This window comes from Apus apus, chromosome 1 (assembly GCF_020740795.1).
Source record: "Apus apus isolate bApuApu2 chromosome 1, bApuApu2.pri.cur, whole genome shotgun sequence".
NCBI classification, from domain to species: Eukaryota; Metazoa; Chordata; class Aves; order Apodiformes; family Apodidae; genus Apus; species Apus apus.
The window spans coordinates 164953706-164977340 of NC_067282.1; the positions used below are offsets into that span (position 1 = coordinate 164953706).

The window sequence follows — 23635 nt, forward strand, 5'->3', positions numbered from 1 at the left end:
GGCTGGGGGCTCCGTGCGTGCCGCTCAGCCCCCCTCACCGGAGGCTTTCTGGCAGGTGCGGGGCGCGGCGGGGCGGGGGTCACACCAGACCGCCTCCTCCGGCCCCTCGCGGCCGGGCTCTGGCAGCCCCCGCCCGACGCCCCTTAAAACTGCCGGGGAAGGGGCAGCGCGGCCTGAGGCGGGCGGGCGGCGACCGGCTCTGCCCCTCCCGCGGCTCATCGCGCCCTCCCGCTCGTCGAGGGCACCGGGGTCGGCGTCCCCTCTCTCGGCGGCGCCGCCCGGGGCAGGTGGCGGGGCGGCGGCGGGACCCCGCGGCGGGCCGGCACCCGGTGCGGTCAGGTCGCGACGCGCAGCGCACCGGGCCGGGCGGGGCCTCCCCGCCCTCACCCTATTGTTGAGGCCATCTCGGCAGTTTCCGCCCTGGCTTCGGCTCTGTCCGCGCCGCGATGGGGAAAGGGGAGGGAGGGCGGGGGAGCTCGGGCAGCCTCGGGGCCGCGCCGCTCCTTCCGGGACGGCGGGAGGCGGTGCTGCTCACCTGGTGCCGCCGGCGCCGGGGAGCGCCCGAGCCGCGGCCCCGCCAGGCGGGAGGTGAGCGCCGGCCGCCTCCGCCCCTCCCTGCGCGGGAACACGGTCCTCTGGCAGGCAAGCCGGCGTCGGGGGGATGGCTCACGCTCCGGCCCCGGGGGCGAGGGACGGCGCTTCGCGGTTGTCGTGGCCGCGGCGGGCGGGCGAGTGTCGGGGCGGTGGCGAGCAGGGGAGGCGGGCACCGCGGGGCTCTTTGCTGAGGGGTGAGGGGAACCACGGCGGGAACGGGGTGTTGCGCCGAGGCTGGGCTGCGCGGTCCGAGCCGCGGGAGCCTGGCGCGCAAGGACGGGCTGTGATGGAGACCCGTCCCCGGCGGCCGGGGGGCTTCCTGGGGAGCTGGAAGGTCGGCGGGACGAGGACGGGCAGCGCTGCGGGACGGTTCATATCTCTCCTTTTGTTTCTCTCCAGGGTGTTTGTGCTTCTCCGAGTCTGTCTCCCCGCCCCCGTCTCTCCCGCCCGCCCCGCCGGGACCTCTCCTCTGCGGGCGGCAGCAGAGTCGCCTCAGGGCGGGCGGCAGCAGCGGTGCTGGTGGGGCGCTCGCGCCGTCCAGCCCGCTGGGAACATGGCGACCGGCGGCTACCGCAGCGCCGGGGGCAGCACCACGGACTTTCTGGAGGAGTGGAAAGCCAAGCGGGAGAAGATGCGGGCTAAGCAGGCGCCGCCGGTCCCGGTCCCGGCGGCGGCCGCCGGGGGGGAGGCCAGACCGGCGGGGGGCGCCTCGTCCGCCGAGCTGAACAACAACCTGCCCCCCGGGGGCCCGGCCGCCCCCTCCGACCGCGCGGCGCCCCCCGCCGGCGGGGCTGTCAACTGCGTCAGCCTCCCCAGCGCCGCCGTGGGCCGGGCCGCCCCCGCCAAGGAACCGCCGCCCCCGCCGGCCCTCGCCGGGGGTCGGGGGGCAGAGCTGGCCGCCAAGCCCCCTCCGGGCTCCCCCGAGGGAGAGGAGAAACTGGCCGCCAAGGTGAAGAGCTCGGGCCCCAGCGCCAGGAAGGGGAAGGGGCAGATCGAGAAGAGGAAGCTGAGGGAGAAGAGGAGGTCGACAGGTGTGGTGAACATCCCGGCCGCCGAGGTGAGCCCGCGGGGCGGGGGGAGCGGCAGCCGCCGCACCTGAGCCGCCGGTGGGGGGCAGCGCCCGGTGCTGCTGGGGGCTCAGCCCGCGGGGGGGGCGGCCCCGGTGCTGCCCTGCTGAGCCCGCCTGGCCCCGGCCCGGCCGGGCTTCTCGCCTCCGCTGGCCGCAGCGGGGAAGCTTGATCCCTACCCCGCGTGGAAAAGCGTGAGGGCCTGCCCGCGGTCTGGGGGGTGTGCTGCGGGCCTTGCGGTGCTGCATCCGAACAGGCGAGGTGCCGCTTACTGTAAATAAATTAGACCTGTCACGACCTGTGGCTGTTTTTTCTGTCTTCCTCTCGGTGGAGGGTAGGTTCTTGGGCTTCCGGAAGATCGCACCGAGGCACGTGCCTGTTATAAAAGTGTGGTCAAGACAATAGTAATGAAAGAAAACTGATTTATCAGCTCTGCATAGATAGATAGATAGATAGATAGATGTTCAGGTGTAAATATTACTCAGTTTGGAACCCCAAAGAATTTCCTGTACTGGAAAAAATGCAGTGGTTTAAAGCGCATTTTTTTGAAGGCAGAGGAAGATATTTTTATCAGCCAACACCACTGTCCTTTGTGGTTTGCTACTAGTATAAAAATCTGGCATTGATTTATAATACTCCTTGAGGAATTCTGAAGAATGATAACTAAGTTTTTGGCTTTTTTTGCAGTTAATAAGGGAAGGCCACAGGAAACTTTGAACAAAGCTGGATTTTAGTCTACAATTTTGTAATAATAATGATGACCACCATCCCTATAGAAAAAAACGTGTAGTTCCTCTTTTGATTAACATCATAGGTTATTAAAAGAACACGAGTGTGGGATCTTTGTTTCTAAAGAAACAGGAGAAGATGAAATAATGCTCTCCTTACCTGAAGTCACTAATCTGTTTGTTTGTTTGTTTGTTTCCTTTTTTTTCTGATATGCTGGGCATTTTCAAAGCAGACATTTTCATCCAAGAAAGTATCAGAAGGTGAGGGATGAGTTCTAGGAGTGGTAGAAATCTTTACAGTTGTGCTTTTTGAGAAAATTTGTTTGCAAAGTCCTTAGTTTGAGGTGAAGTGTTTTGGTATAGGTATATATTCCTGCTTCAGAAAGTGAGAAGTAAGAAATACAAGGGAGTTCTTCAGAGACTGCAAGCTTCCTAGACTGGTTTGTTGGCTTTATACAAAGCCCCCTAAATACCTGCTCCCTATGCTTCTATAGGAACACTTAACATGCTGTATCTTTATTTTCCTAAGTAAACTAGTCCTAGGCCAGTTAATAATGATTTTGCACGTTGCAGCAAGCATTGTGTAACCAAATATTTTAGGGGCTTTTTCTGTGTACCCCATCCCTAGTCATTGTCTTTTTTGGTTGGTTTTGGTTGCTCTTTGAGACTAGTTCTTTGAACTGGTTTTCTGAACTAGTGTTCCTTTGGTGGTTTTTGGGTGGTGTGGTTTGGGGTTTGGTGGTGGTTGGGGTTTTTGTTTGTTTTGCTGAAGTATTGCTCCAAATACCCTTTGCTTTCCAGGAAAACACATTCCTTGCTCAGCAGCCATTAGAATCGTGTGTGTGTGAATTTACTGCTATAGTTTCTGCTGCATTGTTAAGGGTGATTTTTTAGTGAAGTTTAACATACTTGGGCATTGAGCAGCAAGTTCAGCAATACCGCTGTGGTATTTCCGAGAGCCTGATAACTTTGCTGCCTGTCACTGTGTTGGCACTTCTTGGAAACTTCTTGTATCTTTATCTTAATTCTATAACTAGAGATTAAGCATTCCATCATATTTTTGGGGTCAAATTTTAATATATTTAGATACCTGTTGTCGAAGGTATTATTGAGGAAACTTGATAGTAGTAAGTGTTGCATTTTTGGCTGGTATATACTTAGGTAAAGCTATATCTTTTCAATATTTCATGTTTCCTAAATGTTTTTAGTCTTTACCACATGCATTCCTAAGAATTATTTAACTAGGGAACACTAGATAATTTTTGATGGTGGACAGCTTAAAAAACTGCCCAGTGTCAAATGTAAGTAGCTACTTACCAGTGAATGTTTTGGAGAGTTTTTACTTGCACTGTCTTTCATATATCTGATTATTCATGGGAAAATGTTTTAAAGCACTGATTGAACTTCTGTTGAAGTTGAACTTCTAAGACAAGAGAAGGCTGTGATGTAGTTGATGACTTGTTGGAGTAACCAAGTTCAAAATTTACAGCATGACAGTTTATTGCTGTCTTTCTCATTAGAGGCTAGGTGTAGCTTTACCATGCTATACATAGTGGCTTGGGAGTGGTACACACTGAATTTAACTACTTAGCACTTCTACCTCTGTGTGGTGTATGTTTTGAAATTATTTTTCAGAACATGTTCTTTTAGAGCTTTACTAGGTGTTTTATTGTCTTATTTTTCAAGAAAATAGTCTTTCTCTAGAACAGAGTAGTTATGTCAGCATGCCAGTATGGTAGAGAATGATGATAAGAGGATATTCTAATACTCTGAAATTAAAATTGGTAACTGTTGACAAAATGCACTCACAGAGGTTGCATAGTGCCTGGAAGCTTCTATGCCCACAATGGAACACAAAAACAATTTTTACCCCAAAGAAGTAGGATTTAATTTCAGTTGAGTGCAGCTGGAGAATTTAATTATATGAAAGGTGGTAGAATAAGGAAAGTAAAAGTTTGTGTTGTCTCAGTTATCTTGAAATAGGCATGAAAAATGTTAGTGGATCGTTTTTCATTAATGATTAATTTCTCTTTGTTCAATAGGAAGGCAATAGAGCTAGGTCTTAAACAGTTGTGTGTCTTACATGTATTTTGTATTGAAGACAGTGGAGTACAGAAACCATAGGGGAAGTTGTGAAAACAGATGGTGACAGATTGGGAGTAGTGGTGACAATTTGTATTTAGGGGCTTTTGCGATAGAAGCAAAGGCAATTTTTTATTTTCTCAGCCCTAGTCCATATCTAAGTAATAGTGCCTTTTGAAAATGGCTTCTGAACTACTTGCAGCTTTTTTCCTTTTCAGTGGTTGTAAAGTGGTTTCTTCATAGCTTGTTGAATCTTGAAAGTTGATTTCAGTCTAAAGATTCAGTGCTGTGGGATTTGGATTTTGTTGCCTCCTAACAGTTCTTCAGGTTGTGAAAGGTAGCCAAATTCTATGCAATTATCATTATTATGTAAGTTTTCTTTTTATATATCAATATATTTTATATTTATATTATTTATATTAAGCTTTATAACCATTTCTAGTCAGTGTTTTTCAGTTTGTAGGTATTCACTTGATGCAGGTGTTTTCTTGTACTTTTCTTCTTGTGTACAGATATTCTATGACGTATTCAAGAAACACAGAGTTCCCATTATGCCACACTGATAGTGCTTTGTGAGGACCTAGACATAGGATGAGAATTATGTTTTGCATTGTTACTGCAATTCTTCTGTCCTTCAAGGAAAACAAGCTACACTGGTGCAGCCTTACTTTTATAACTGTATATACACTGAAGGGTTCTGCTGTGATAGCTGTGTGGGTAGGTTTGTTCTTTTTCTCAACCCCAACCAGGAGAATAACAACTATTTTTGTAGTTACCTTTTTAAAAGAGCTGTATATATAATAAAAATCTTCCTCGATTGAGAAGGGCCAGTTAAATAGCTGGGATTTATTTAATGTGCTTATAGACAAAGTTTACATTTTCACCTAACCAGATGGAAGTAATCTAAATTCAGAAGTGTCCTTCTGTTAATAACAGGATGATGAATGATTTAAAAAGGTGTGAAGAACTCGGATCTGTGTATTTTGCACATGAAGCTGCCAAATTCAAGACACAACAGTCTCCTGACCCATTTGTGGAAAATACAGAGCAAAAGGTAGAAGTGATTCAAATGTGTAATCTGCATGGGAAGTTCATCCGTCTTGTGTTCATCAGGATATGACTTCTTGAAACCACACTATTGGCTTGCTGCCAGGAGTCTGCCTGCCGTTTCATACATGGCAGCGCTGTAAGTAAGCAGACAGCAGTGGCTCTTTCTGTGGGGAAAGAGAGTTCCTGCTACTGGAGCAGTCCAGTGTGATGAGTTGTGCAGACTGAGAGAGAGTTGCTGTGTTCCAGTTGGAAAATCTTAAGGAATTATTTAAATGCCAAATGTGTCAAGCCATAGCAATTACTGGGTGTGTTTGTAAAGGAACTGAAATCCTCTGAATGGCTGGAAACTAGAGAGAGGTGTGGAATCCTGTGCTAGTGGATCCGCATCTTTTGAGTGGGTGTTTGCCTTCAGCAGTGTATTTCTTAGCGATTCTCTACCTAAGGATTAAGTGAAATGAAAGAGCTGTTCTAGCCATCTCTTTGTATTAATGAGGTAGCATCTTAGTGTTGTCTAACATCTCTGCACTTTCTTGTAAAACAACTTGCTTCTTTTTGCATCTGTTGGTGAAAAAAAAAAAAAAAGTCACAATAAGTGTTTGTTCAAAAGTACTGGAAAAAACCCTATTTGTGACCACTGACACCCTGACCATCCATGCAGAGGTGTTAGTTATGATGGAAGTCTGAAATATGTTTTGTTGAGCTGAATGATGTTTCATGATATGTTAGACCATTGTCCTGCTTGCCTTGTCTAGTGAACACATTCATCTGGTTGATGAGAAGCTCAACATTAGCTGGCAATGTGCATTTGCAGCCCAGAAAGCCAGCTGTATTCTGCGCTGCATCAAAAGCGTGGCCAGCAGCAGGTCAGGGGAGGTGAGTCTCCCTCTCTACTGCGTTCTCATGAGGGGAGTACTGTGTCCAGTTCTGTAGTGCCCCAAGACAAGAAGGACATGGAGCTGTTGGAACAAATCCGGAGGGCCACATAGATGATCAGAGGGCTGGAGCAACTCTGCTATGGAGACAGGTTGGGAGAGGGCTCCTGAGAGACCTTACAGAGGTCTTCCAATACTGGAAGGGGGCCTACAGGAAAGCTGGGGAGGGACTTTTTACAAGGTCTTGTAGTGAGAGGACAACAGGTAATGGATTAAAACTGGAAGATGGGAGACTTAGGTTTGACTTCAGGAAAAAATTCATTGTAAGACTGGTGAGGAACAGGTTGCCCAGGAAAGCTGTGGATGCCCCATCCCTGGAAATGTTCAAGGCCAGATTGGATGGGGCTTTGAGCAACCTGATCTCGTGGGATGTGTCCCTGCCCATGCAGGGGTGTTGGAACTAGATGATCTTTAAGGTCCCTTACAACCCTTGACATTCTTTGAGTCTGTGATCTTCTTATGGTTATGGTTCTTCCTTCAAAGGTGGTATGGTGAAAGAAGCAATGCAAGCCTTTTCATATTCTGATAAAAGGATTGTATTATATCCAGCCTGTGTTGCTGTTCATGCATTTGAATTCTGATTTTGACCAAGCCCCTGGGTAATACCTCTTGAAAGCACATATTCTTTTGTTCTTTCCACTTGTTTTTTAGAATGTGAAAAGCTTATATCCCTTTTTTTGTTTGTTTGTTTTGTTGTTTTTTAAGAGTATACTTTGGTATCCTGACACTTAGCTAAGTAATGGGAGTTATTTGGTCAAATAAGTCACATTATAAACTTAAAAGTCTGGAAAGTTTTCAGTTCCAGAATACTTGTAGCAGCTTTGAAACAACTGTGTGCACTTTCCAAACCTCTATGCTCTAGTATAACGCTGATTTGCAGTAAGGCTGGGCAGTGCAGCAGTTTTCCAGTGGAAAAGATACATGGAAGTCCTGTATTTTCTCTTCAGCAGGTGATATGGATAACTTTCCTCTTGCTGAATTTAATTAGGATCTTTTCACAGATAAACAGATTGTATACCAGTATCTACAGCTGGAATTCACAGGACTGTACTAGATGAAGTACTAATTCTCTTACATACTTAGTTCTTTATAATTCCAGCACTCGTTCCTGCTGGAATGGGAAAGACCGTGATGGGAAAGTATGAGAAGCCATTAATTTCCCTTCCAATTCTTTTGAATCTGCATTTATCTCTAAGTGCAATTTTGGGAAGGCTGGGTTTTAGAATGATCTTTTAATAGTCAGTTGTAATTGGAAAACATTATTGTATGGCTGGGTTGTTTGGTTTTTTTACTCTCCTGTTTTTGGGGTGAATCACCTGAAATGATGCAGTTACTAGGTGGAAAATAAATGCAAGGTAAGTAAAGAATTTCCTCATCTGTTGAGTACTGAATTCTACAGCAAGTAAGAAAAGTATTTATTTTAGGTTTTAATTGGTGGTTGAAAGCTTGTTAATATTCAGCCTTGCCAGTTACTGCTTTTATTTGCCAGTCTGTCATGTAGCCATTAACCCTAAATAAATGTAGATATTGGTTGGCTGATGATAAATATTTATTGGTGTGCTTTTTAGGCTGTTTCTAGAGTACGTATGACTGAAACACTGTCTACCCCATTGTTGTTTGTTCTTAAAGCCTACTTAAAAGACAAGGTAACCTGGAAAAAAAAGCATTGTAGGTAAGGAGTGGAAACAGCCTGTCAGTTGTGCTTTTGTCTACTTTTACACTGAAATAAACATACGAAGCATCTCCCTTATCAGTGGAGATACAATCAGTTATTTCACTGAAGTGAACACACTGATAGGTATTACTAAAAGTTGCTTACCTGACAGTTTTTGCCAATTTTTTTGGTAGCTCCACTGTAACAAATAATTGCTCTGAAAATATTTAATAGTTTGTTTATAAAAATGCCTTAGTTTGATCCTCAGACTGGAAACGTTTCACTTAAGTAATAGGCTGATGGTTTCCTACAAATAAAAAATAAAGTTATGCTACTTTGACTACTTGAAACTAGTGGCTCAGGCATAGAAATATGAAAATAACTTCAAGTTAATTTCAAAACATTAAAAGTCATATCCTAAATATGAATAACATTATTGTGAGGTTATACTGTAGTTGAAACATAATCACAAGAAACAGGTATGGACAACCTGCTCTGGGTCCGATCATGTGTTTAAAGCTGGCTGCTAAAGATTTTTCAGCATTGGTGTATAGCACATTACACTGTAATAGGCACAGAATCACAGCAGTAATAAAGATTGGAAGGGCTCTCTAAAAAGCTGTCTGGTCCAGTCTGTTGCTCAAAGCAGGGCCAGTTTTGATCATGTTGCTCAGAGTCTTGCCTAGTAAAGTTTCAAGTATTTTCAGCCTGTTGAAGTTGGTATAAATAGCAGCTCTGCCTTCCAGCCTCTTAACCAGTCCCTTCCAGTTTGGTCTCAGCTACAAACTTGCTTGGACTACCTTCCATCCCATTGTGTTGCTTATTATTGACACTGAGATTAGCCCCTGAGGGGACACCACTTACCCGGCTGCCAGTGGAAGTTTATAATACGGGTTTCAAACTTTTGAGCCTGAAGATGCAGTAATTATTCCACCACCTGATAGTACACTTCTGTGGGTCACATTTTGGCCATATTTAGCCAGTTTGGCTTTAAGAATACAGGAAAACCCATGTCAAAGGCCCTTCTTCATCCTTGAAGGAATTTTTCAAGGTTTCTCAAATTACTGGAGCAGAAAACCTTAATATGAGAGCTATGTACACTAAGACAGATGAAGTGTTAAAATTGTCTGAGAGAAACTGTTTAGGGTTTTCTAGTTTCTTTTTGGTAATGGAATTACTTGAAAATTTTTGCCTTTTCCAAGGCAGCAGAACAAGAATAAGTAGTTTGAAAGATGACAAGAGGTCGGTCCATTGTGTTGCTCCATTATATTGTTTCAGGTAGATGAAGCCATTACTACTTCGGAAGAGTAATACTAAAACAGATTTTCTGTGGAAAACTTGTGGTATTTTGATATTTAACTATTTGGTACTTAAACAATAATATAAGCCCTTAAAACTATGATATTTTAATGAAGCTATGCTGAGTGATGAATAATGACTTGGTGCTTTCACTTCATTCTGCAGTTGAATCCCCCTTTGCTACTGCAACTCTTGTAACACTTATTTAGAACCGTCTTCTGAAGGCAGTGGGATTGAATTGCCATCTTGGGTATTTGTAATAGTGTTTTTAAATGTAAGTTCTAATGTTCACAGGTGTGGAGGAAATAATAACTTAATGAGTAAACCCTGAAGGGTGGGAAAAAATAAAAGGATAAATGAAGAAGCACTCCAAAGCTGCTGCTTCTAAAACCTCAATGTTTGGAATTACTGTGTCTTCAAAATGCCATCATAACTTTGGGGATCCTGATTCATTCCAAACTTGAACATTTAAAACTAATTACTGAGAAGCTAATTTATTGAACACATCAGGAAAGACATTATTGGGATAAATGATGAAATACAGCATGTTTTAAGATGAAACTTGTGTGTTTGTTTCTGTACTAGAAGGAACAAATTATAGACTGTATGCATTTCAGACTTCCTAATTTTAACTTTGGTTTGACTATTTCTAGTGAAACTGTGCTGATTCTAGTTCTTAATTTCCAAAGCTAAAAGTAAATTAGTCTATATTTTATTTTATTTTTCTACTGTAGGTTCAGTAGGCTGGAGAAAACTCCGTCAAAAAAGGGAGAGAAAGGCATTTTTAATAAAAAGAGATTTCTGCCTAGACTGAAAAGTGTGATTTATTTGTGATTTATGTCATTATATTTTTGTATTTGTGACAACTACTTTCATAAATTATTGAAAAAATTGGAAAAAAGTAAAAAATACAACCCTTCTCCAGTGAGTTCCACAGATGTAACTTTCTCTGAGGATACAGGAGAGTAAAATCCATGTATGGATTAATATTTTCAGTCATTGATAAACGATCAGAAGCCTTGTGTATTGTTTTATGTCTCTAGACTTAACTTACAACTTTGTAGCAGCCTGTTTGTGCTTTCAGTGTACTGCATCCCAGATGTGTTACTTTCAAAAGAATCTAGCTAAAAAAACCTCACCACACCACAAAACCACCCAAAACAAATAATCCTCCAACTTCTATGTGGGAGAAGCCAAAAACCCATGACTGTACCTTACCCTATTTCAGTTATCCTTTATGCGACTTGAATATGCGTGCATCTCTGATGGCAACTGAGTTTGAACAGATCTTTCTGTGTCACTTAAAAAATAAATCATGTGTTAAAAATGTAGTTCCTATATATCCTACTAAGAGCTGGTGGGCAATAGATTACTTTTTCACAAAGGTTAAAACAAATCCCACCCAACTCTTAAGTTAACTATTACCATATGAATTAATACACAAAGTATTTATTGGCACAGACTTACCCATGCTTCTTACTTCATTGCATCTCTGGAGCATAGTTGTTTTCTAAATCCTCCTGTAGCTCAAAGTGTACAGGAGACTTTTGGAAGTGTTCAGTTCCACACAAACTTGTAGCAATTTTTAAAAACTATGTGGTTTACATGAGTTTGCATATAAGTAATGTATGTTTTTCTCTGCTACTTTTTTTCTTAAAGTTGTGTGTTTAAAGACTTCCCTTGAAGTTGGAGGACTGTAGGTGGATGACTGTTTCCCGTGCTTCACAAGGTCGTGGGAAATTAAAATAAAAAACACAATCCTGATCTTTTATTTCAGGATGTTGCTGTATTTTATCTGCTTGCATGTTGTGAGGAAGGACTGGGTAGAACATTTAGGTCTCTTACTCCAGATATTACTAAATGTCATATTTGACTATTGTATAATCTTGCCATGTAATAATCACACGCCATCTTAGATGTAGCCATGTTTGGTGCCTGATATGGGAACATTCTCCTAGGTGAACATAAGCTTTAAAAAACAAACCAAAACACATCAAATGCACAAAAAACCCTCAGAGAAACACATTAACAGCATGTCAACTCCAAAACTGGAAAAAAGATGCTTTTGGTTTTTTAGCAGAACAGCCACCTAGGGATGCTTTACTCAGCAGAATTAAGAGGTGCTTTAATGAGATTTGAGGCAGACAGGCATGATAACTGGACACAATGCATACAGCAAGCAGATGTGGAAAAAGTGTTGTGTCTTAACTGCTGTTCATCTGTATATATGGTGTCTCAGCCAAATACATCCATGACCAGAAACCAGAATGGTAGGCAGAGGCCAAGCAGGCAGCAACTGGGATTTCCCCTCTTCACTGTTCCTCCTTCCAGCACTTTCTGACATTGCTTGTTCTTTTGGGAGTCACAGGATCCTGTGCATGTCCTACCTGTCTACTGTAGTTACTGGTGCGTATTTTATGAGTTATTTTCTGTGCAATATGCAGTTTAGTGTTTGTAGGAACACAGGATTTCAATGGAAACCTGTGGTCACCTGAGCCAGTCTCTTCCCACTGTATGCACATAAAGTACATTTAATTGTATTGTAAAGCTCTAGTTTAACATTTCCTCTCAGAATACTCTAAGAAAATAAACTTACTGTAGTGGGTCTGACTAAGGAGCTACCTGTCTTGGTGTTCTGCTCATACAATGGCCATAAACAGGCATATACTAAGGAAAAAAGAATGTACAAATCTTATCAGGTATTTCCTGTGAATTAGTTTTCTAGCCTCTTGGCAGTGTTCATCTTGCAGCATTGGATGGAGGTCACTAAATAGATAGAAATTAAAATTAATTTTATCTGCCCAGTACTCATTCAATCTGCCCTTCAACTGTGTAAATTGTTAGCATACAAAAATAACTGGGCAGCAATGTCCGCATTTTGAAGGACCATTATGTATGACCAGCCACCTTTTTCTTCCTTTTCCTCCCAAAAACCCAGTGTGCTGTTTGTTAGTCTCATGTCATGATCACTATTCACTAGTTATTCTAGAGCAAGTCTGTCATAATGGTTAGGAGGTGTTTTCTAATTTAATTTTGTTTCATTTGCCAAGATCTGTTGTCTGTTTTCTTGCTCTTGTTTGACAGTCTGTTACTTAGAGCCATCAAGGTACTGCTTTCTCTTAGAACCTCTTATTTTTTAAACTTTAAAAAAAATATTATTATTACTGAGGGAGGACTGTGGTACTTTTCCTCACTCAGTGCAAGCATGTGAACTTTTAGGTTTTTGTGGTTCATCTGTTGAAAACCTTGGCTTATGCTGCTGTGGAACCATACCCAAAGATGAGAATTTTTCTTTTGGTTTGTTCACATCCACTACATGTTCCCTTGTAGACTTGTGCTTTTGGAGTAGATTATTCATCCAGATGGGTTTAGAAAATTTTTACATGCTCTTCTGTTTTGTTTGAGATATGGGCCCTGACTGTTGTACCACTTTGAATGAGAAATTCTGAATCCTTTTCATACAAGTTCTTTTGCAGCCAAGTTCAAGTTACCTCACTAACCAGCTCCTTTTAGTTTAATAAAATTTTTCTTAAGGGCAGACTTTTGAAACATCTTGTTAAAACCTTTAAACTGGAAACATTTTATGTCTTCTTATCTGAGCTAACTAGAAATGGTTGATCAGTACAAAACAGCAAGTGATTCTATAAAAACTGCTCTCCTGTAATGTCCTCTTTACTTACCAAAAGCCATCTTACCCTTTAGTAATTCAGATAACAAACCTGTTTGCTGTAACATCTAAAAATATCCAAGCCCTACCAGATAAACATTTGGTTTGATGTTAAAAATGTTAACATTTGTTTTTCTTGTATATTTTATCTTTTAATTTCTATACTTTGTTCTGGGTAGGTAAAGGGGAAAACTGCTTGAGCATTGCTGATTGCTGCTGAAAATTTTTGTTTGTATGTAAAAATTGCTAAGTATAGAGATTGAGTCTCCCATGTTTACAAATTTTAGGTGGATAAAGTCTAGGTAAGAAGCTAGCTCCTAATGACTCAAGTGGTGGCAAAATAAACAAATGCAATATTCATTCTTGAATGGGTCATCGATTTAAAATAGTTTCTTAATTGTTTACATAGTGCTTTTTGTCTTGTTCTACTTCCTCTTTCAAGCAAGCAGCGCTGAAAGAAATTAAGCTGACCTACATCTTTTATAATTGGAAAGGGCAGAGATTTTTTTTAATACTGAATGCTAAATTAGATGGTAGAAAATCAGAGAATCACAGAAATGAAAAATCACTTATTTGCATCTTGGGTTTTTTTCCATCCTCTTCAGTGTTGCATACAAAGGTCTTTTTTTTAGATAAACTTCACTTGCATACTAAGGGTTTTTTTTAGAGAAACAATCAGAAAATAGTTACACTAAAGTAATTTTATTAAGGTGTTTGTTTTTTTTTTTTTTTTTTTACAAAGTAGGTTTTCTCTTTTCCTTTCCCCCTTTTCTTTATTCTTAAGAACATTTGTTTTTCTATCCAGGAATATGAAAATTTTCAATTTGATATGTTTTTCCTGAATGTTAAAAATAAATATATTCTTCCAAATATTTTGAGCTTATGAAAGATGAACTTTTTTGCAAAGTTTAGGATCTAATAATGTTCTGGTACCCTAAAGTAGATTACTAAACTACCATGGGCAGGGACACTTTGCACTTGACCAGGTTGCTCAAAGCCCCATTCAGCTTGGCCTTGAACACTGCCAGAGTTATACCGGTGCCTTATTAGCCCTATTTTTTAAGAGTTCAAAGTTTGGCAGCAGTTGAGCTTGTAGTCTGTCTCCCAGAGTATTAACAACAATTTGACATGCAGAGTGTCTGTATTTTTACTTGTGCTGATGTGACTTATTAATTTTTGTAGACTAAATCAAATCTGAAATAGTATAATAACTTTCATCTTCATGTTTTTGTAAGCCAGATATCAAAAGTCATGTTGATAATGGTCAAACAACAGTACTTAAGTTTTTTCCGGGAGTTTTATAGGCTTTTATGTAAATAGTAACGTAACTTCTTATGCAGCTATGGTGGACATTTTCTGTGTTGTCTTTTGAGTAAAGACCTGAGTATTTTGGAGTGTGGGAAGTGGAGTGGAACCTGAAAGTTCTTAGTCCTGCAGCAGATTGATTTCTAGACCTGTGCTAAATGGGCTGCTCAACTTCCGCCTGTTACACAGCCATGTTTAGTACCACCATTTTTTTCCTTCCTACAAAAGCACTCAGATGCTTATATGAAAAAGTGCTATTTAAATTAATGTACTAAATCCAAGATGAAAGAGAGAAGGTTTTGGGTGTGTAAATTGTGCTTCAAAGGATAATTGTATGAAACTGTCATTTCAATTAGACAAAAGCTACAAACATCTGTAAAATGCTGGATGATTTAAAAACTGAACATACAGAGAAATTTAGCAGAGCAGTCCTTTGGGTTTGTCCTTTAAGAAAAAGAGGGGAAAATGTGGTGAATTAAGAAGTTCTACATTAGTATTCGATGCCAAAAAACGTTTTGTTTTTTTTTCTTTTTGAAAATCATTAATTTCTGCTGTAGTATGCTAGAAAAGGTTAAAGGATATGTTTGGGGTTTATATTATTAGTTTACAGTTTGTGATTATTGTTCATGATGTTTGAGTATAGCAAACTGTAGACTTATGCTTTGAGAAGAAAAAAAATGAGACAGGAACAGAATGCAGTCGTAGTCTAAAGGATGTTACAGAACTGGGCATTTGGGAAGTTGGTACTACAGTGGCCAATAGCAAAGTGTTGCTGGAAATGTGCCTGTATGGATGTTGCATTAATAAGCACTTCTTTGTGAAGGAAGTCACATTTCTTTCATGAAGTTGTTAAATACCATGGTAAACTCAGAAATGTGACAGTTTTCCAGATTTTGAAATCTACAGTTGAATATTTAAGTAACTAACGTCTGTTTGGTGTGCTGACTACTCTAATGAAGTATTCCAGTGAAGTATATTGAAATAGAGTACTTTGAGCATACTTAACAAATAAATTAGGGGCCTGCCTTTGACAACAAAATATTTAGGGGCCTGTATTCAGACACTTCTGAATAATGGCATAACTAGGTTTTTGTTGGTCCTAACACTTGAATTTCCTGTTCAGCCTATTCTTCTACTCTTTTGATTTGTTACTAATAAAAACAATTGAAAAAAAGGGCGGTCCTCAATATACTTAATTAATTCCTATGGCTAGAAAGACATAGAAACCCTAAAGGTAATTCTTTATGAAAAAGAAAACAAAGTAAAAATTGGAAACCTTGTACAGTGAGTGCACATAAAGATATCTTGTATCCTATGGAAGATGATGTGCATCATAATTATCTTGCATGAAATAAAGACACCTCAGCCAGCTGACTTTTACAGCAAAATGTAGGAGTTATTTTTAGCCTGAGGCAGAAACAGAGGAGCATGCCATTATCTGACTGTCTTCGTTAGACTAAAACATAAATGGGTGCTTTAATGTAATCCCATTTTGTGGCTTTGCTTCTTTCTTTCAGTTAAAAAAAATGGGCTCGTCAGATGTCAGATCAGTTTTTGTCAAACTTACCTGAAGGCTATTCGAACGCAGGTGTTGCTAAGCAGCTCAACACTGGAAACCACTTCTCATAGCGTGTTACATTTTTTATAAGATGCAAGAATGTTTGAGGATCAAAGCAAGAAATTAGAAGTGGGTGTATTGATGTATTTATGCACACTTGAAATATTCCCAGCTACCATTCTGCTTCCCTTTTTGATTCTTCACAGTTTTTTTGTGTGTGCATGTGTTCCATTTATTTAGAAAAGTTAGGAGGTTGGTTCTGTGTTTCTGTGTTCTAAAACTTTCAGTACTTTCCTGCTAGCTGGCTCTCTCTGGCTGGAAACTGAGATCTGAATTCCCTACATTGTAAGCTGTCAGTTAATTATTCCATAATGATGTGTGTAGACATCCCTACAGCTTTTTATAAGATGGTACAGTTTATGAGTTTAGGATGTAGATTGTTGTTCTGCTTTGAGATCCCACTTGGGTCGATCTGGGAGCACTGAGCATGGTGCTCTCGCATTGCTGAACTTGTGGTTTATCAGTTATGCTGACCTAACCTGGCTCCAGCTAGAGGTACTGGGAAATGTGGGTATGCAAATATGATGCAGTGGTGTTCAAGCTGACAATCAGACTTCCAGATGTCTGTGTTGCTTCCCACTTCCAAGAGTGTGTAGTGGACTTGCCACTGTGTAGCATAAGTACAGCTGTGTTTTTAAATCAGTGCAGAGTTTGCATTGATTCATGTGTGAGATCTGTGTGTCACAGACCTTAGCTTGGAAGCAGCGATATCACAAAGAGTAGTGTTTGTACCTCTTTGGAAGAATTGAATGGCAAAGTTACACCTAAATCTGTGTTTCTGTCTCTTGAAAATATGCCTATAAAAACCTTCTTTAAATTTGTTTGGGTTCTTCAAAAAAAAAAAAAGAAAAAGATAAAAAGGAAAAAGGCAGGTTTACTGAAGTTGTAGTAGATAACAAAAAAGGCTAAATTCAAGATGTGGCTATCCCTTAATGCGTTACAGAACTTTGACTAACATCACAAGTGTGATACTTTAAAAAACTGATGATGAGGACTGATAGCTAACTGTAGGTGTAGTTTAGAAGAGTTGGTTTTGTGGATTTTCTTGGTTAGGGCTACAGGTTGCACTCTCTGTAGAGCATCCATGAACATGATAAATAATAGGCAGCTCACTAAACAGAGGTGTAAGAATGGGTTATTTATCTGAGTAATGTCATCCCCAGTTTTAATAGATTTTATTAATAGGCAAACTAAAAGTTACTCAATGAGCCCAAGCTCACGTTTTCGGCTTCATTACTGCCATCATTGATCTTTATATACTATATTTACTATAGTAAATAAAATGAAAAAAATAGAAGATTAGAACAGATTAAATTCCTCTTGCTGCTAGAACATCAGAGCTTTAGTTAATAACCTAACATGAAGAAAACTATTACTTTGGTGTTGTTTCCTGGATGATTTTGTGTTATCCATTGACTTATTTTTATCTTAATTTTCTTTTGTTCTTTTTTGTCTGTTGAGTGCGTGATGTAACCCGTGCTCATAGTTGCCTGTGAGATTGCATTTGTAGAGCCTTTTGGGTTTCTTAATGATTCTGAGACTGAGATAACAGTTTTTGAAGAGTCCTGGAAAAAAACAGTCTATGTTGCAATACGCATTAAGTGCTTTAAATCTACAATGACTAGATAAATGTTTTTCCCTAAATTTTCCAAAACACTTCCAAACTGAGTATGTGACAGACAAAACTTGTTTTGGAAGAACAGAGGTAAGCACATGTCAAAGAAAGTATTTGAGTGTGAGAAGGGAGAAAGAAGAGTGTTCCAGTCAAGTTGTGCATACAGTTTTTTTTCATTACAGGTTCTGAAATGGAAAGCTCTTAAAGGCATTTATTAAAACACATAAATGTATATGAGTTCAAGCTAAAATGTGAAAATTAACTTGGTTGTGTTTCTATGAGCCAGTATTTAAAGTGTACAAATTAAAATGTACCTCTTTATTCCCCCATGGATTTAAGAAACTAATGGGTAGTATTTGTGTAATGAATAGTTTAGTGATCTAAATCTGAAACAAAAGCTAAAGAGATTTTTTTTTTGGTTGGTTTGCCACAGTCATCGGTTCTGTGTAGCAGGACTCTGGTTGAAGTTCAGAAGGACTGTATGATCGATTGTTGGAATAATATTTTGTCAATATCAAAAGTTACAGGTTAGCAAAAGCAAAGCAGAACCTGTAAAATATTTTTCCAGTTTTCAGTAGAATTTTTTCCATTATCATCTGCTTTTATCCATCTTTCAGAACTCTGTTGTTTTTTTCTCTTTCGTGCAGAGATGGCACTTCCACTTGAACACTGTTTATTAGGAAGCTGCACTAATAAATCATGAATTAATCTTCTAGAATATCACAGTGTAGTATATTTTTAACTATATTTTTTAACATTAGGATTTGTGTCTAATGAAAAGCTTGAGAAATAAATGAAAATATTTTCCTTTGTTTCTGAGTGTGGCTGAGATGTTGTTGATATTAGTATTAAAAGAATAAATTTATAACATTAACATTATAAATATATTCTAAAATGCAGGTAGATTTTAGTCATCAACACAAAAGTAGACAAAGACTAATGAAATAATAGAGCAGTATCTGACAGGGGAATCAGGAAGTAAGCCTTGCATTCATAGGAAGACTGCCATTTCTCCTCTTTAAACTGAAATCAGTACTCAAATGTCATATTGAGATCTTCTAGTTGATCAAATCTCAAAATTCCTGTTGGGTATTTGATTTCCTTTGGATGTTGCTGAAGGAAAGGCTAGATTTGCTACCGGACATGGCTACAGAAATTGTATGAAAGTGGGAATTTGTGTACCACCATAAAGAGATTGTCATCAAGGATGTTTATAACAGATGCTACTTTATATCTGGAATTTAGCCTGGACCATAGTTTTCTAGCTATTCTCATGTGTACAAATTATTTGTAAGGCAGCATGCTATGGAATTTCACAGTTGAATAGGTGTAAGAAGTGAGCTTAGAGGAAATGGTACTGGTGTGTGGAACCAAATATGCTGAACAGGACGTGCAAGAACGGACTGAATGAGGTGGGACACAGTCTGTCCAGACAAAGAAGCTGAAAGGTCACAGGTGTTTGTGCGTGGAGATAGCCCCCAGACTCTGAATTCAGCTCCACATCTAAGCTTTAACCAAAAGCAGTGCAACTGATTTGATTTGAAGGGCCTTGGCTTTGAATCAGCTATGGGTACAAGGAAGGTTTTTTTTCTGTTGGGCAGCCCTTCCAAAGAAAACAATAATATATTTTGTCTGCTCCTTTTTTTTTTAACATATAGAGGAAGCTTCTTTGAAAACAAAATTTTCACAGTGTTCTTGGCTTGTAGTTATGGCAATCCATAACTTAAAATGTTTTACTCTTAGAAAATTACAGATTTTCTAATCAGCATTAGCGGCTGCTGGTAGTGGTTGTTTTGAGAAGTGCAACTGTAAGTAAAAGTGAAAATTTATTGAAAACAGGAAAATGATTCACCTTATTTTTTACTTTTTACTTTTAAGTACTTGATTAAAATTTTAGGTGTCATACATCATGTCTGTAAGAGGACATTCCCTTAATCAGCTGTAGCTACAGGTTTTATTTAACAAGAGCAATCTCATAATGGCATGTTCAGTCATGCCTTAACTGTATGACAAACAAAATGCCTGAAGCCAATAGAGATAACAGCAGATGGGGACTATCTCCTAGCAAAGAGACACTGGCTCATTAAGCAATCATGTTCATCCCTGGTATTCCAATCCTTTCTTTTCTTTCTTCCCTCAAAATTCTGGCACTGCCAAAGACTGGCAGTAGTATGCACTAGTAATTAAGAGGAGAAAGGATATGAAGCCTATATGCCTGAAGAAGTTCATTTGAGGTAAAAATATGTGATACTGGTACAACAGTTTTCATTGACAGTTGAGGGCATTTAATTAATAGTAAATCTTTCTCCCAAAGTAGAAAAACAAAAAAAACCAACAACCCGCTTACTGCAGGGAACAAGAGAGTAACTCATTTACAGTGCAGCTAGCAAGCTTCTCAAGTCCTTATTCTTTTTTGTGTGTGTAATAAAGGAAAGCAGAAGAGTGGATTAAAAGCTAGAATAATTTTTAAGTTTCAGTTTTAAAACTTATTTCCTAAAAAAGAAAAAAAAAAGGGCAGAAGGAACTATATTTGAGTCTTTGCTTGGCTTCATTTAGAGCAAGCAGGTATGTAAATTTTCTTTTTTGCAGCAGTAGCTTGCTTTTTTATTTGTTTGTATCCTAACCTGATGCTCTGTTTTAGTAATTAATTTCTGACTGATTTTTTAATAGCCTGTTAGGTACTGCGTCTACTTCTGTAATCAATGTATGATTTATTGTTGCTCATTATGTGCCATACTACCCAGTTTAATTAAATAAGACTGACTGTTTTCCATTAGTATGGTAGCCATTTAATTGTTAAATTCACCATGACCCTTGGGTGTATACTTCTAGGGATTTGTTTCTTATTTATTGCTTTAGATCGTCATCTTTAGTATGAGATTGCGATGTTTATGCAAAACTATGCTTGTAAGGGAATTTTTATTAAATTACCTTTTGAAGTTTTAATGGGTTGTTTTTTTTAAAGACTGTGCTGGGAACTTTAAAATAAAACATCCTTTCAGACGGTGAATGCATATTGCATGCCTTGGACTTTTTTTTTTGTCTCCAGGTATGTCTGAGGTAGAGCAAAGGTCAAATGTTAACCATCTCCTCAAGTTAGGTTTCAGATTAAGAAGACATGAATGTCAGGAATTTGCAGGATTGAGTTTAGTGGGGCCAGTAATGTCAAAGTATTAGTTGACAATGCGAGGAAGGGGGAGAAGGGAATGTGGCAAGAAGGAGGGGGATATCTTGGAGGTATTTAAATACGTTTCACCCAGAACAGACAATGTGTTAGGAGGGATCACAGAACCGGTAGTGTTGAGATGAAAAAGTGTATGTGGATTTTACTCTTAAATTAGAAATGAGCTTCTTGGTTGCAAAATTGTTTGATTGTCAACAGATTAAACATTTGCCATAGTTTGGGGTTTTTTTTGTTGCTCTTATTTTTGCTCAAATGTTGTAACACCTTTTAAATTCTGCATTATAATTAGGTGGAAGTGTAATAATGGATGTTTAGGTTTGTTTTGGTTTGTTTTTTTAATTAGGAAGCTTTTCAAGAATGTGCTTATTTTCTGCTTAAGTGCATTTGCTGCTTATAATTTTAATGAGTTTATAGATGAGTGCATTTTACTTTCAAGACCAATTCTCTTCAAAAGATGGAACCATCCTTGAAAGGTGGATTTATTTTTAAGAGCTTTATAAAAGCCAATTATCTCTGGAAGACCTTTTATTGTTCAGAATGTAATCTCATCTTCTGAATATTTCATCAGTTGGTCATAATGTTTTATACATAGCAGTTGGATTGAATCCCTTGATTTTTAGGGAATACTGGGCTTGAAGATAGCAGTATGGTAGATGGTTAGATGGTTACTGACGCCATCAGCTGATCCAACAAGAACTTATTAGGAATTCAGTCCACACAGTCATGTTACAGTTAAACTTGCTTCTCTGTTGGACTGACGTTGTTGGTGTGTAGTCAGCAGCAGCACCACAAGCTGGACAAAAGATTAACAAGAAGGAGCAATTCTCACTCACCTGTTTTGAAGTATTCAGAAGGATAACTACAAAGCAAAGTGGAGACTTTTAAAGTTAGATATTTTTCTTAAGCTTTGGTTCATCCTACAAGATACTTAAATGTGCCTGTAATGAGGCAGGAGGAATTGGTGTTGGCTGCTTACCCATTTCAGACATTTGACAGCTGCCTGGTTAGTCCCTGTATAAAGTCCCTTGATAGTCACCCCTTGAGTGTAAATAGTGAGGGGGAATGGTGTTGTGAAGTTTACAGACTGGAAATCGCTGTGCTGTACCTGCTGGTAGAGTACTGTAACAGAAATAGGCACATCACTTCCAGATGTTAATGTCTGCTAGAAAGGTTAAGTGCAGTTCATTTTAAGAACTGAATAAAATTAAAATGCACTGAGCAGTATGTTTTGTTACTGGATCTTAATTTGAAGGCAGCCTTAATCCCCAAGACAAGCTTTACTGATTTTATTTTATGGTGCTATGATTTGACCAAAGATTTTCATTATTTTTGTCATTGGTTCCTAATTTTGATAAAATACCATTGGTTATATTCTAGCATAGATTTGCCATCATCAGTACATCTACTGCTTACTGTAGTTACTGACTACAGTCAATAACTGTTTGGGTTTTTTTTTCATCAAACAGTCCTTTCCTGTCTAAGTGGGGCATTTGGGAAAATAATCTTGAGAAGTTACTTTATAATGAACGTACAGTTGGCCAAATGTACCTCCTTGAATACTAAGTAATTGTAAAGAATACTTTAATGGTGGTAGGTACCTTTTGGATTTCAATAAACAATATATTTTATATACAAATCCAAATCCCATTTATGAAATTTTGTAGAACTCATATTTGTATTGTCTTCATTTGTATAACCTTTCCTCAGAAGTCCTGCTCAGGAGCCTGGGAAAGCAACATTTCAAAATCGGGGAGAAATGGGTGTGAAATCATTATTACTGCAGGTTATTCAATTAAAGAGGGAGCTAGGTCTTACTGATGTATGCTGGGAAGAAAGACAATTGGACTCATAAATCCAGTCCGGTATAGATTTTTTAATGGCCTTAATTTGACTTACTTCAGTGCCATGCAGAATGAATAGTTAAAGGCTGCATGCATGTGTGTCCCTTGGCTAAGATCATGCAGCTGTGAAGAATAGGATTTATAGAGTATCTGTGAAAATAGGGTTACTGTCTCTTATCTTTAGAAGATGAGTAGAGTATATAAATTCAACAAAATTTCATAAACTGGATTTGGATTTGTATAGAAAATATATTGTTTATTGAAATCCAAAAGGACCTACCCCAAATAAATGTGTTTGCACACAGCTTTAAATTATGGAACATTCTGCTCAACTAATCTTAGAAAGGAAGTATTAATCTCAGATGTTGCCAAAATATAAGAAAAATAAAAGCCAAGTGAACCCTGAGGTTCCTAGTTTGGGGAGAAAAGGGGGACAGAGCACAAAAAAGAAATCAAGCAACCCCACTAGCACTGTAAATGCATAGAAATGTTGGTTGAAGGGGGCCTTTTGAAGTCTCATAGCAGTACTTTCAGTAGCTCTATATCAGGTCAGCCATGGCTTTGTCTTGCTGAGGCTTGAAAATCTCTAAAGATGGAGGTTCCACAGTCCCTCTGAGTAGCCCAGTACAGTGCTGTACTCCTCCTCTCATTGAAATGTTGTTTCTAGTGTCCAGCTGATGCATTTTCATAGCATCATATAATGGTTTATGTTGGAAGGTGCCTTAAAGGTGATCTAGTTCCAACCTCCCTGCATGGGCAGGGACACCTCTGACTAGACCACGTTGCTCAAAGCCCCATCCAGCCTGACCTTTAACACTTCCAGAGATGGGGCATCCACAGCTTCTCTGGACAACTTGTTTCAGTGTCTCACCACCCTCATAGTGAAGAACTTCTTCCTGATATCTAAGTCTACCCTCTTTCAGTTTCAAACTGTTACACCTCGTCTCATCACTAAATTCCCTTCTGAGAAGTCCCTCCCCAGCTTTCCATTAGGCCCCT

The 23635-nt window shown here is 39.7% G+C and overlaps 1 protein-coding gene across 2 annotated transcripts in view; it reads left to right on the forward strand.

Moving 5' to 3' along the window:
* The first annotated feature begins 552 nt into the window (after positions 1-552).
* Positions 553-23635, forward strand: part of PAWR (pro-apoptotic WT1 regulator) — a 78524-nt gene continuing 55441 nt past the window's right edge. The window contains exons 1-2 of one of the 2 annotated variants that reach the window (XM_051644187.1): positions 553-588; positions 994-1651. In XM_051644187.1, coding sequence (XP_051500147.1) covers positions 1148-1651 — 504 coding nt within the window. In that variant the 5' untranslated portion in view covers positions 553-588; positions 994-1147. Of the gene's footprint in view, positions 589-708; positions 789-993; positions 1652-23635 lie in introns of those variants that run through there. The other variant, XM_051644189.1, reaches the window with a different exon arrangement.